The sequence below is a fragment of the Tasmannia lanceolata genome, unplaced genomic scaffold (assembly GCF_043159265.1).
Source record: "Tasmannia lanceolata isolate RefF3 unplaced genomic scaffold, GAP_Taslan_0.1 ptg000020l, whole genome shotgun sequence".
In the NCBI taxonomy this organism is placed as follows: Eukaryota; Viridiplantae; Streptophyta; class Magnoliopsida; order Canellales; family Winteraceae; genus Tasmannia; species Tasmannia lanceolata.
In genome coordinates this window covers 6,113,991-6,128,186 of record NW_027518697.1, presented here as the reverse complement: position 1 = coordinate 6,128,186, position 14,196 = coordinate 6,113,991, and the positions used below count along the sequence as shown (strand labels likewise).

Genomic DNA, 14,196 nt, shown 5'->3' with positions numbered 1-14,196 from the left:
TAATGTCTGAAAAAGAGCTAAGGTCAAATTTTTTTATAAAAAAGGTCTGAAAAAGAGCTAAGGTCTGGAAAATATATTCACTTTGCCTTCATGATTCAGGCCATTGATGCCTATGAACCTAAGAGCTTTGATAAGTAGTTGAAGATACTGAACAGAAGGAAAATGATAAATGCGTCACTTTTCATTACTTTGGACACCCAGCTGCAGCGTAAGTGGCAATCAGGTCGGTTGAATCCTTCCCATGTGAAGTACGTCAGCCCCTCTGCAGTCATAGATACACTGCAGCTGGGTGTCCCATGTAATGAATAAGGGCGCATTTATCACTTCCCTATCAAAATTCAAAAGCATGCACTTAAGATGCTACAGAACTGTACTTATTTACCAGAATCAGTTGAAAGCAGGGAATGGGAGTAGAAAGGCTATCTATCGCACATAAGCCATGTGACAAGTGCTCCAAATCAACTAGCAATTTACAGACTAATAGTGATGCTCCCAAAACTATAGTGGTAGTGAGATGGAAACTCCCTTGAAATGTCATCAAGCTCAAGTTGACGGTGGGACATCATCTGTTCTCTGCGGAATCTATTGGGATCACCGGTTCCATAGAAGCCGAGGTCGTACCACTGATTGTAATTCCACTAATACTATTTCGTTGGTTAATGTGACTTGCGAAGGGTTGTTGATAATCTCTTGGATGAGATTAAGGCAATGCCTGGCAGCCAGGATTTTTTTTTTTTTTGTCCATTCTCCTAGTGGTGAGAGAGGGGTAGGGTGGGCGGGATAAGTCTGAGAGATTTGAAAGGGCATGATTGAGATGAGGGTAAGAACTGGCTAAAATTTTGGAAAAAGTATGTCCATTTTTTAGTAGAGGTTTTTTTTGTTTCCAGATTTGTAGTCACCACTTGAGACACTAGATTTTTGATTTTTAGCCACTTCACCCGCCCTAGCACTCTCGCCAAACTCATGGTAGCCAAACATGCCATGAATTTTTTTCCTGAATATTAGCTTACCAAATAATTTTTTTCCTGAATACTTGGGTGGAAGAGGAATAGACACGATGAGAGGGGGGAGGGCTTAAGAAGAGCCTGTAAAACAAGGAAACAAAAAACTCGACCCAAATTAGGATTGATTTTATCCTTGTTTTTAAGCCACTTCTTTAACTTTGCTCATCCATGCCCTCTCAAGTCTCTCCTCCCACCCGGCCACTACTTGAGAAACTAATGTCATGAAACAAACAATTCATGGCCCAAAGATTTGTGTGTGTGTGGTGTTTTTTTTTTTGTGCCTTTTCTCTCATTCCTAGAAGCGCCAATGATACTATTGCTCGTCTAGCCAAATGAGGAGCATCTAGCATCTCATTTTGTATGAGGCAATATTTACTACCCAAAGTGCACTTGTAATCTTTTCTTGTTAATGAATTTGGCATCTTTATCAAGATATAAAAATCAAAGACTAACAGTGCACTTCTTCTTCTTCAAGACTAAGGGTGCACTTGGGGGTGTTAAAAAAGAGGATAGTTAAGAGAAGAGAGGAGTGGAGTGGTGTTCAGTTCAATTGTGATGCCTATTTGGGTTTAATGGAAGGAAGAAGACAATATGACAACTAGCATTTAAACAGATACACTGATAGAAATCTTCAAAAAACTTGGGCTGCATTTGGATTGCCCGTATCAAGAATCAGAATTGGCATTCTCTGTTTTGATTCAAATTCCGACACCCGTGTAAACAGAATGCAAAGAAAATTGAAAAAAAATTAAGGGAAGTGTCATATCCATCCCTTTTGATCACTTGGGACACCCAGCAGCAGTGTATCAGTGACTTCAGAGGGGCTGATGTACTTCACGTCAGAAGGATTCAATGGGGTTGATTTCCAAGTACAATTCTTTTGGATGTCCCAAGTAATCAAAAGGGGCAGATATATCACTTCCCAAAATTAATTTAAAAATTTTTAAAATAAAAGTTTATTCTGAGGCGGAATCAAAGTAACACCTCTTGGGGCAGGAAATAGATTCTGGCATTTCCCCCATTAATCCCTCCCCCACTCTTGTTCCCTCAATCAATGAGTGACGCCGATTCAACCGCCTGATTCCGGCAATCCAAACCCAGAGAATGGATTTTCCATCAGACCAACTAAATATGAATCGTTATTGGAGCCACTAAAGAAGTTTCACATCCATCCAGTTGATGATGTCAATTTAAACTCTCACTTTCTTTTAATCTAAACATATTCAGACCAAACTAGTGAGTGGGGAGTTGATTTTAGTAATGGAATAATGTTGGGCCCAACAAAAGAATTTTTGGATCTTCCACCACACCTGTAGTGGATCGATCAGAACCGTCCAATCAAAGGCCCCACCATGTCCAGACTCTTGGGCAAATGTTCCACAAGTTGGAGGATCCTAATTATTTGATGGTTTCTCATAAATGGATGATTAAAGTTAAAAATGGGTAATTATCAAATAAAATTTCAAGAAAACTCTATTAAGAAGAGTAGATTCCTATAAAATCTTGTGAAACATTCAATCCAGAGTGGGCCCTACCAAGAATCAGTGAGGGAGAGCTTACAGCTTTGAACCGTTTTGCATATGATCGTTCATTTATTAAAATTCAAGGTTATTTAAGTCATTATGTTTAAAAAAATCACCTTAACTTACCAAGATCAATGGACCAGATTTGAGGTGGCCTCACTAGATCAACAGCCAGATCATCATTCACGTGGTCCACATGTGGTGGGCCAGCATAAGTGTTAGAATCGTTAGAGTAGATTTTAATCCAAGCCATCCAGAGCAAGGCCTAAACGGTTTGGATCATTTAACCCGTGGCCCCCACTTTTGCTTCTTTGGAAAATATGGGCAGCCGTCGTATAAGAACCCTTCTTGAGAATGAACTTTCTCTATTCTGTGGCAAATATAAGAGTATGGGTCTGAATATTGGAGGGAAAATAGAGAAAATTAATGGGAAAGAGCTGAGTTATGAGCAATTTGTGGAGAGATATCTTAAGAAGAATCAACCCATTTTGCTAACGGGACTGATGGATGGTTGGAAGGCTTGTGATGATTGGGTCAATGAAAATGGAGAACCCAATCTCCATTTCTTTTCTGCCCACTTTGGGGATTCCAAAGTTCAGGTACTTCCCTTCTTCTTTCTCAGTGAGAAACCTATATTGCAATGACTCCACGTTTGGCCTTTTGGGTGGTTTTTTTGTGGGGGGGTTTTTCTTTTACTGTCGAGAATTCTCTATTGCATTTGTTGGTGTTAGTGTAATACCCTGGCTACACTTTTTTTACACGTCACACATGCACAAACACGTTTTAGGCTGTGGAAGCTTCAAGAAGTTTTGGGAATTTCCTTTAGCTTAAGTCTGAGGTAGAAAAATAAATTATGATAAGAAAGATAAAGAAAAGGCCCAGTTTGAACAGAGTTAACTGAGACCATATGAGGGGGGTTGGGGGGAGGTGCTACAGCCTTCAGGGGTTAAGCAGTTTTAGAGATAGAGAAGAAGAAGAAGAGAAAGAGAGGGGTCACCGAGGAAGATCGTTGGACGCCGGAGAATTTGATTGAAGGTGACAATGATTAGTAGGAGATTAGATTTCGAGTTCTGATGAATTGGGGATTTGTGTTGAAAATCTTGAGATTAGATCTTGCTTAGGACAAGGGGAAGTGCCTAGCTAGTCTAGCACTTTGAGAGGAGTTTCTTAGCAGTTGATCTTTTGTTATCCAAAGATAATGCTTGCTCAGGATCATAGTTAGTAAAACATGATTCGGCAAAAAAACAGGACGACAAAAATTCGAGTTTAATATGGTATTGGTTCAAAAAAACGTAGTAAAAAAAAAAACGGAAACAATAGAAAATGAGTTTAAAATTTTGTCATTTACAAAATATCATGGGAGTAAAATTGGAAAGTTGGCCAAAAAAACGTGTTTAAAATGTTTGCCTTAAAAAAAAAAACGGAGTTTTATTCGTTGTAAAAGTTTTAAACGGAGTATTAAATGGCACACCAATAAAACCAAAAAAAAAAAACACCTTTTAAAACAGAGTTTTGCTAACTATGCGCATGATATAGTTCCAGTTGATCAGAGTGTAGAGTCATCTCTGGAGGAGGAGAGGAGAGGAGAGCAGCTTGTAGTTGTGTGGTCAATTAGGGAGCCATCGTCGGTTTCAAGACCTGTTGCACCTCAGCCTGCTGTGCCTCAGGAGAGTGGCACGGTAGATCATGACAGTGTTAAAGAATTGATCCATGAGGTGGTTGGTCTAGTTCGGCAGCAGATGCAACAACTGCCCTCCCAGTTAGTGTATTAGTCCCCTCATAGTCAGGGCATTGCAGAGTTTATGAGTCTGCCCCCATGTTTTCACGAGTGCCAGTAGGGCGCTGGATGCTGAGAGGGCGGCTGTTGCATCTGCCGCCGAACTTGACCAACCACCTCATGGATCAATTCTCTAACACTGTCATGATCTATCGCCCCACTCTCTTGAGGCATAGCAGGATGAGGGGCAGTAGGCCGTGAAGCGGCGGCTGCTGATCCCTAACGAACCTCACCACTACAAGCCGCTCTTCTCTCACCTCCTTCTCCAGAGATGACTCTCCACTGTAATCAACTGGAAATCTATTCTAAGCTCGTATTATCTCTGGATAACAAAAGACCAATTGCTAAGAAACTCCTCTCAGAGTGGTAGACTAGCTAGGCATTTCCCCTGGTCCTACGCAAAATCTAATCTCAAGATTTAGAACGCAATTCCCCAATTCCTCAGAACTCGAAATTCGATCTCCTACTGATCATGATCACCTTTAATTGGATTCTCCAGTGTCCAACAATCTTCCTCGACGACCCCTCTCTTTCTTTATTCTTCCTCTCTCTCTCAGAAATTGTAAAACCAAGTGAAGGCTGCAGCCTCCGCCCCCCCTCCCCCCTCCAAGCCCAGGTTTTTTTCTCAGGTGGTCTCGGTTAACGTTCTTCAAACTGAGCCTTTTCTTTCTTTTATTATATATTATTATTTTAAGTCATTGAAACTGACTTAAGCTAAAGGAAGGCTAAAGGAAGTTCCCAATGCTTCCTGAAGCTTCCACCGTCTAATACATGTTTGTGCATGTGTGACGCGTAAAACAAGTGTGGGCTGGGTATTACAGTTAGTTTGTTCACCACCTTGTGGATTCCATTATTCTAAAAGAAACACTCTTAAACACGTTCCTGTTGAAGTATAAATGATTAAATAATACCAACTCTAACAGCTTAAGCTTTTGGACTAATTGGTTGTTTCACATGGTATCAAAGCTATTGCCTCATGGCATGCCATGGGTTCAATACCCAGCAACTCCTAGGTATTAATAAAAATGCACGTGTACGGCCAACCCATAAGAGGGGCCACACCTGAACTCTAACAACTTATGCTTTTGGAGTATTTAGTTGTTTCACATGGTATCAGAGCTATTGCCTCACGACAGTTCATGGGTTCCAAACCCAACAACTCCTTGATAGTAAAAAAAAAATGCATGTCTACGGCCAACCCATAAGAGGGGCCGCACCTGAACTCTGACAGCTTATGCTTTTGGAGTATTTGGTTATTTCACATGTTATCAGATCTATTGCGTCACAGCAGGTCATGGGTTCAAAACCCAACAACTCCATAATATTAAAAAAAAAATGCATGTCTACGGCCAACCCATAAGAGGGGCCACACCTGAACTCTAACAGCTTATGCTTTTGGAGTATTTGTCTGTGGTCAGAGCTATTGCCTCACTGCAGGTCATGGGTTCAGTGCCCAACAACTCCTTGATATTAAAAAAAAAATTCATGTGTACGGCCAACCCATAAGAGGGGCCACACCTTAACTCTAACAGCTACGTGCACAGCCAACCCATAAGAGGGGCCACACCTGAACTCAACAGCTTATGCTTTTGGACTATTTGGTTGTTTCACATGGTATCAGAGCTATTGCCTGGGTTCAAAACCCAACAACTCCTCCATATTAAAAAAATTGCATGTGTTCAGCCAACCCATAAGAGGGGCCGCACTTGAGGGGGAGTTTTGATTGTTGAACTAGAAATGGTTAAATAACACCACCTCTAACAGCTCAAGTTGTTTGGAGTGTTTGGTTGTTTCAATTCCTGCCTTGGCTCTTTTAGGTTGCAGAGTGTGGTAGAAGAGAGTTCACGGATCAGAAGAGAGTTGAAATGTCTGTCTCGGAATTCATCAGCCGTTGGCTGGAGCTTTCTGCTGGGAAGTACAGTAATGCGTTAGGTCACGGCAACGATGACCAATCCCTGCTATATTTGAAGGATTGGCATTTTGTAAAGGTATGTTGTAAATAGGCTGATGTTTACTCTTCTTTTATAACTTGTTAGGTGCCAACTTTATGGCTAGTGGGGGTGCTATATAAACTGTCTTTTACGAGATTTGGTCATCTGGTTCTCTCTATGTCAATCACATGTCTCTTGTGTGATGTGGTATAAACTATGTTACTTCTCTGGACTCAGATCATTTTTTGGTGCACTATATGTTGAAAATTATGGGGCAACCTTCCTAGTGCTTTTCTAGAGCTGTCGGTACAGATTTGGTGAAATTTCAAGCGATGCTAGAAAATCAGTTATTTGTTTGCTGAATATTTTAGGGTATGAAATACTGAAAGTAATTATGTTACTTATAGACGTAGTAGATGGTATAAGCCAGGGACATGAGCAGTCATGTTGACTTTGGCAACCCAACTTATGGGAATGTCTCTATGTCTCTGCAATTATATCAGGTTATTTAAATTACTTCAAAACACAATGCACAAATCAAAATACATTTAGATAGCTAGAACTATATTAAACTTTTATAACAAGAAAAGACGATGGAGGATTTGTCCTGTTTGTTGCCTCACAATGCATACCTATTTTGACAATTTTTTTATGTAATTAAATGCCTTGTCTTCAAATAGAACAATAAATATGCTAATGGGCATTGGACGCTAGTCATGACTCATGAGTTAGAAAGGTCCAAGTGACAGAAGAAAAGGGGGTATTTTTCTTGCACTTGTTTTACCACTCTTCTAGTATGACCTATGGTGGTGTGCAATCCACTGGACTTAGAAATTTCAGGTTTTGGATGAGGGGAAGTGATTCTTTGCTTGAAAAAGGTCTGGGTGGAGTCCTCTAACATGTTGTTCATTGCCCTGCTTTGACAATGTTTAATGCACAACAACCCCTTATCAGCCCTATCTGTTAGATTAGGCTGCATATTGTAGCTCTCTGAGTGAAAGGTGCAGGTGGCAATTGAGTCATGCGTTATTGGCTTGCATCTCTCGTGGTTTGATGTCCCTTGGTGGTGAGGTCCTCATGTTACTTGGTTCCTTGAAAACCCTAATCTAATGGTGGTAACATGATGTGTCTATGAGATGATGAGGAACACAGTCAGATGGGCTCAACAATTTGATGTATGTGCAATTCCATTTCATCTTGAAATAATGTTGTCTATCTAGGAGCTAGGTTGGCAATGATGGTGACAATGTACACTCTCTCACAAGGTTGACTTCTATGAGGAGGTGGAGTGAGCATAGGGGAATATTGAAGGTTAGTGAGTCAATGAAAAAATGATCGTATGGTAGCGCGGATCAGCTTGCTAAGGAAGGCATCGAGTTACAAACAACTCGTGTGATTCTTCCCAATGGAGGGAATTAAATTCTGGATGTAATCTTAGTTTCGGGGAAAACTTGTCCCCTCTGGACTTCTTTCTTTATGGAATAAAATTTGTTATCTTTCAAAAAAAAAAAAATGATCGTATGAGACGTAGAAATGGACTTAACCAATTCATCTACAAACATCTCCTCTTTCATTCAGGATGTGATGGTGTTTAGTCAAGTTAGTGGGTTCCTTGACATGCAAGATGGATGGGAGAAATGTCCTATAGGAAGTAAGAAGAGCTTAGTAGGAAATAAACTTTTTGTACTCCTTTATGTATTACCATTTTCATGAAGTAGGGTTACTGACAAAAATACATATTACTGATTGTGCGCTACTATATCCATTCAAGGATACAAAATTATCTGCAGAACATGAACAACCGAGGATATGGGGACATAGAGAATATTGAAGCATTAAGTTTCAAACCTTACCCTTAAAAAAAGTTTCAAAACTTGGAAGGGTCCTTACCTCCCCAACATGTGGTGCTTACATTTAATTATAAAACAAACAGTTAAGATGGTTTCATACTTCATTTGTACGAGTAAGGTTTTGTTAACTTCAAACAAATGACGATTCTCTCCCAACTTCCTTTTTTCTGAGGAGTGTGAGGAGTGAGGACACACATTTAGATGGTCAATCCCATTTCTTTCAAAAATACTTAAAAGCTCCAGAAATGTACTGTGTTATTCATATTATCAAACTTTAAAACCTTAATATTCACATCTAACAATATTAAGGTGAAACATGGTTGGTCTCTAGGCTTCATCCGAGACATCCAAGTTCCATGAGGAAAAAGTGTCAATAGAAATGACGATCTAGCTGAAGATTAGGGTTTGCAAATTGCTGGGGTAAGTTTATCTATGAATCTTAGCAGCTTGCAGGAAATCACTCCTGTTTGACAGTTACCCTCAATGATCATATATATGAATTGAGATTTTTTTTCTTTCAATTTGTTGTTTTGGAGGCTTCAAAATTCAACTTGAAAAGCTCTGGAAATTCATGGAAAATGGTGAAAGAATTGTTATGAATGAAAATCTGTCGTATATTGTGGATATTGGAGAGACTAGTTGACATTATAGTTGTATGGATCCCAAGAAACCGCTTGACTCCAATAATTTATTGATAAGATATTTTTTACTTTACCATTCAAAAAAGAAGAAGATATTTTTGACTTTGTTTTGGAGTTGTGTACCTAGAGTAAGAGCTAGGGTTTTGCTGATATGTTGTTTTGAAAAGAAGAGGAAAAAGTGAAGTAGGGAGTCAGATTTAGTCTACCCTCTATCCATTAATCTTCCACTAATACCAAGCTGACTAACAATAGACAGAAAAATTCATATTTTGCAAATTGCTAGTGATTAATCCACCTTCACATTTAATGAACAGAACAAATATATCTCAATATCTCACCACATTTAGGTCGAGTATTTTACATTTCTTCTCGTCTTCACAGGAATATCCCACATATGTACCATACACAACTCCAACATTTTTCCTTGATGATTGGCTCAACTTATATCTCGACAGTCATCATATGCATAGTGATCCAAACTTACATAATGAGAAAGCCGAGATAAATTGCTCTGACTATCGTTTCGTTTACATGGGAGCAAAAGGTATGAGAGCAGAAAATTGGGTTTTTGGTTGTTCCTTTGTCCCTTTACTTCTGCCTAAGCCATGTGATTTTTTTTCTCTTTATAGGCAAATATTGATTTTCTCTTTGTTGTTTCGAATTGATATTAATCCATACGCAACTGATACCAAAAATGTTGTTGAGGTACTTGGACACCTCTTCATGCCGATGTTTTCAGGTCATATAGCTGGTCTGCAAACGTGTGTGGGAAGAAGCAGTGGCATTTTTTATCACCTTCCCAGTGGCACCTTTTGTTTGACAGGTATATGCTCATTCTCTAGCATCAATAATTATGAGTTAGGGGCTTAAGTGTATACTACTATCTTGCAAATTTGGCTTCGGTTTTGTCCGTGAGTACTATGTCACAAATATCGTCCTGGGGAATTTCTCGGCAAGGGAAAATCTCGGGATATATTAAATTTTTTTATCCTTTTTCGGGTTTGTATCGGAAAAATGACAAATAAATTATTTAAATGTATAAAAGTATATAAAATTGAAGAAAAAATATAAAATATCGTAAAAATATCGGGTTAATATTGTGAGGTTATCTCAATATTTTATGATAAAAATGGAAATATCGCTATATTTTTAAAATCTCGGGATTATTTCGGGATTTTGCCGTTTGATCAAAATGTCGCGATAAAAACACGATATTTTGAAAATATAGGAGGTATTTATGAATTATGACATAGCGTGAGCATGCACTGTATGAACGTCCTGTAAGGATTCATTTTGCCGAGTTTTTAATGTTTAAACATGACAAATTTTAATGAATGTGCTGAGGAACATCTCTCCGAAATGATATCGACCAAAATAAGTTGGACTGTCGCTTCTTAAATGAGGAAACTACAATTTTTTCATATCCCTTCTGACATAGCTCTTGTATAACTCATGCAGGAACATGAAAAGCTCAGTCTATGATATTTTTGATGATGTTTCTGAGACACAGTTTCCGGGCTTTAAGAAGGTATTTCATTACTTGGAGTTATTTACTCTTTCCATTCATTATATGTATCCACTGCTGCATATGTGCAGGCCATTTGGTTGGAGTGTACTCAAGAACAAAATGAAATCATTTTTGTGCCTAGTGGATGGTATCATCAAGTTCACAATCAGGTATCCCTCTAAAACTTCAAAGATTGTTACATTCAAAAGAAGAATGTCTATCTTGCACTATTTTTTAAGAATTTCAATGTGTTAATGTTATACATCACAATTGTGAATCCTGTTTTTATCAGTATAAATATTATCCATTCCATTTCTGTTCTTGTAAAGCATGCTCCTTCTGTCAAACTTGTAAATGTTCATATAACTCTGTGAAATTGGTAGACCTCCTCGGTCTTTTCTTTTAATGAAATTGCCTACCATTTCCCACAAAAAAAATTCTGTGAAATTCGTGTTTTATAAAGCTAAAGATGACTTCTGGTGTATCAAATGCATTTCAGATCATTTGCATGTTCTGTTCATGCTACGTTCATATCGATTTTATTTGAGTGCTTTCCTTTATGTTGTTGTTTTATACTTTCAATGAAATCATTAAGGTTTCAGGTTTTAGCTTTGAGTGCATTCCTTTATGTTATTCTTGTATACTTCAATGAAATCATTTTTGTTCACACTGGATGGTATCATTAAGGTTTCGGGTTTTAGCTTCGGTATGTGTTTCGGTCTTGACGGAAACGGAAACATGTGGGTTTTGGATGGAAATTTTGGTGGAAATCCTGCAAAATCATGTAAATGTATGGAAACATATGCAAATGCTGGATAATTAAGATGAAACTTCAGGGAGTGTTAGCATAAGCATAGATCCACACTCAAAATCCATGACATAAGTAAAAAAATAAAAAAGAAGAAGGAATCACCCACAATGGTTTAACAACATCGAACAACACCTAGTGAAATGGCACTACAACTCATGTTTGATAATTCAGTAAATACCAGATTTCACATGCAATTCATACAAATACCTATACATAATACATGCACCACATTTCCCATGCAATTTAGATAAATATAATTATGTTACACATACTGTTATATTATACCACTACTGCACTTAGTTTTTGTTTCGATATCCGCTTCAGTTTCAGTATGTTTTTCAATGGGGATGGAAACAGAAACATATCGGGAATTTCATGTCAATTTCGGTGGAAATTTAAAACCATGGTTATAATCAAGTTCATAATCAGATATCCTTCTTAAGTTTCAAATACTCAGTATCTTTTTAAATAAGTTTGAGTATCTTGATCTATTTCATACGAATTTCACTCCTTAATTTTAAGCATGACCATTGTGAATCCTGTTATAGCCTTGGCGCAGTGGTAAGGTTACTCCATTGTGACCTGGTGGTCACGGGTTCGAGTCACAGAAACAGCCTCTCTGCAAAGCAGGGGTAAGGCTGCGTACATCTAGCCCTCCCCAGACTCCGCACTGGCAGGAGCCTCGTGCATTGGGCTGCCCTTTTTTTGAGTTATCATTACACTATAGCAGTTATCTCATGTATAATTCACGATTTTGCTGATTCTATTTGATCAATAGCTTGCAAATTCTTACAATTTCAATTAAGAAGAAGAGAAAAGAGAAGGGAAAACTAGATGAGCGAAAGAATTCTTAGGGTTAGCCTTCTACCTCACGACTTTCGTCCCATATTCATATATATTGTAAAGCTATCTAATTACAAGTATGCCAGTAAAACTTTAAGAATGATGAGCCCCATCCTATATGTACATAAGTACAAGTTCATCATTTAAATGCTAGGTCCTATCATTTGTAAAGTACCTCATAATGCTTTCTCAACCTAGAGCATAAATATAACGCATACTCGGCTTTGAACAAATAAAATCTATTCTACTGAAGCTCATAGCTTCGATGAAAATATCAACCGACTGATACTGCAACTGAACAAAAAGGGTGTAGATATTTCCTTGTTTTTTTTTTTTTCTTAACTCGGGGAAAAGATTGAGGGATATGCCTCACATCACAAGAGGCTGAATGCCTGGTCTCACATGTCCACCTTTTAAAACACTGCCCACAACTTGTAAGGGCGTGAATTTTTAACATGGAGAACAACTTGTAAGGGCACGAATTTCATGAACAGTGTATCTAAATCTTGCACTTTCTTGTCCTTATTGTATGATCATTTGTGACATGTTACTTTCTTCCTGCTAACACAACTTCATTTACAGGAAGATACAATATCCATAAACCACAACTGGTTCAATGCCTATAACCTTTCTTGGGTGGTGAGTACTGTGCTCTTATCTAATTATAAAGTGGACCATTAGTAGAAAGATACAGAAGCCCATCTTATGTGAAAACTATTTTGCACTTCATTAACATCACTCTATTTCAGTGGAACTTGCTTCTGAAAGATTACAAAGAGGCAAAGGAGTACATAGATGACATTAGAGATATCTGTGATGATTTTGAAGGGCTATGTCAGCGTAATCTTGCTGCCAACACAGGTGAACCCAATCTTATTGTTTCATTTTATTTAGGCTTACCAATATCCACACCATTATGTTTTGATATTGGGGGTGACTCACTTTGTTTTATGCTTCTCTGATTGGCTGTTGAGAGCTTTTTGGGAATTCTAATAGCCTTTGACCGCTGGTTAAATAATGCAAAACAAGTAAAGTTCGGCCCATTTTCAAAACATTGGTTGTATATTAAATAAAAAGATTAAATCTTGTGGTTGTTCTTGATTCTAATGAACCTTTGCTTTTGTACAGGCATGAACTTTTTCGATTTCTTCATATTTATCACACTATTTTCCTTTGCCAACCTGACCCAGCTGCACCATCTTTGTAAAGGACATGAAAATCCTATCCTGGTCTCCTCTGGAAAAGTGCGACATCTTATTACTAACCTGATATCTATACGTAAGGTTGCTTTGAACATGAAATCTTTCGAGGCTTTTACAGTAGAAAATCTAAGTAGTTTTTTGGTCGAAAACTGCAGTCCCTTGTCTGATATCAGAAAATTTTTGGAGGAATCTAAATTCATTGAGCTGTGTGTGGCACTGAATAGAACATATGGGATGATAGATGATCAAAGGAAACAAAGTTCTGAGGTAAAGGACACATCAACATCTATCTGTACAAAGGACTGTTTGTTACTGAACTATTTGAAACCAGATTTTGGGTACCTAGATTTCTCTGAGGCCTGTGGTTCTAAGGTCTCTGGTCCTAAAGATCTGATCAGGATAATTGACTATACTTTTGCAAAACTTAGTGGAATGGGTAATGATTGGAGCACTGATCTGTTAACTGAATTGAATCAACATGAAATGTCAGTTCTATAAGCATATCAACATCATTAAAGATCATGTTGATGTTGCCAAGGATGATTTAGGACATAACCAGTTGGACTGACTATCATTGAACATTTATGTTGAATGCGTATCTGCCAAGTCCATAGCCAAGGAAGATGTACATCTGCTTTCTTAAGTCTTGACAAATTGAGGAGATGTGGGTGTAAAAGCACATTGATCAGATTGGCATTTGGCAGCTTGGTTGCCAAATTATTAGCTTTTATTGTTGAGTATGTGTAGTGGGATATACATTATATTATTCCTTCATTATTTCCCTGCAAATTCTACAGTACTATTTGGTATGTTGGCTGTTGGGTTTCATTCATTCATTAATTGATTAAGGGGACTAATATCTGCACTACCATATTTTGATCATGGCACTACTATGTTTTACACTTCATAATTAACTTTTTCATGCTTGTTACAGTACTCAAGAAGCTGTCACCATCAAATCCTTAAGCTCCGTTTGGATGCCAGAATTATTTTGGTTCTTGGGACTTTTGTGGAACAAAAAACTTCTTGGGTGATTGGTCCCCGGACGTATCCCGGTAAAATAAATATCCCATGTTTGGTTGACCGGACTATGGTGGGAAAAAAAAA

At 38.1% G+C, this 14,196-nt stretch overlaps 1 protein-coding gene across 2 annotated transcripts; it reads left to right on the top strand.

The window, feature by feature from the left end:
- The first annotated feature begins 2,883 nt into the window (after window positions 1-2,883).
- Window positions 2,884-13,960, top strand: LOC143854690 (2-oxoglutarate (2OG) and Fe(II)-dependent oxygenase superfamily protein). Of its 2 annotated transcripts, XM_077364777.1 has the most exons (9): window positions 2,884-3,126; window positions 6,122-6,292; window positions 9,108-9,270; window positions 9,432-9,549; window positions 10,185-10,254; window positions 10,323-10,403; window positions 12,470-12,526; window positions 12,637-12,748; window positions 13,016-13,960. In XM_077364777.1, exons 1-9 carry the CDS (start codon window positions 2,917-2,919, stop codon window positions 13,585-13,587), a joined length of 1,554 nt encoding a protein of 517 aa, XP_077220892.1. In that variant the 5' UTR covers window positions 2,884-2,916; the 3' UTR covers window positions 13,588-13,960. The 2 variants fall into 2 exon arrangements, with proteins under 2 accessions (XP_077220892.1, XP_077220893.1); XM_077364778.1 differs by lacking the exon at window positions 6,122-6,292.
- The last annotated feature ends 236 nt before the right edge of the window (window positions 13,961-14,196 follow it).

What these genes read in the sequence shown, in the direction of transcription:
- LOC143854690 (XM_077364777.1), top strand. Translation starts at nt 2,917, where the DNA reads ATGGGTCTGAATATTGGAGGGAAAATAGAGAAAATTAATGGGAAAGAG. An exon ending in CGTTTACATGGGAGCAAAAG is followed by an intron (nt 9,271 to 9,431) that starts GTATGAGAGCAG and finishes AATGTTGTTGAG; the next exon opens with GTACTTGGACACCTCTTCAT. An exon ending in TAATCTTGCTGCCAACACAG is followed by an intron (nt 12,749 to 13,015) that starts GTGAACCCAATC and finishes GCTTTTGTACAG; the next exon opens with GCATGAACTTTTTCGATTTC.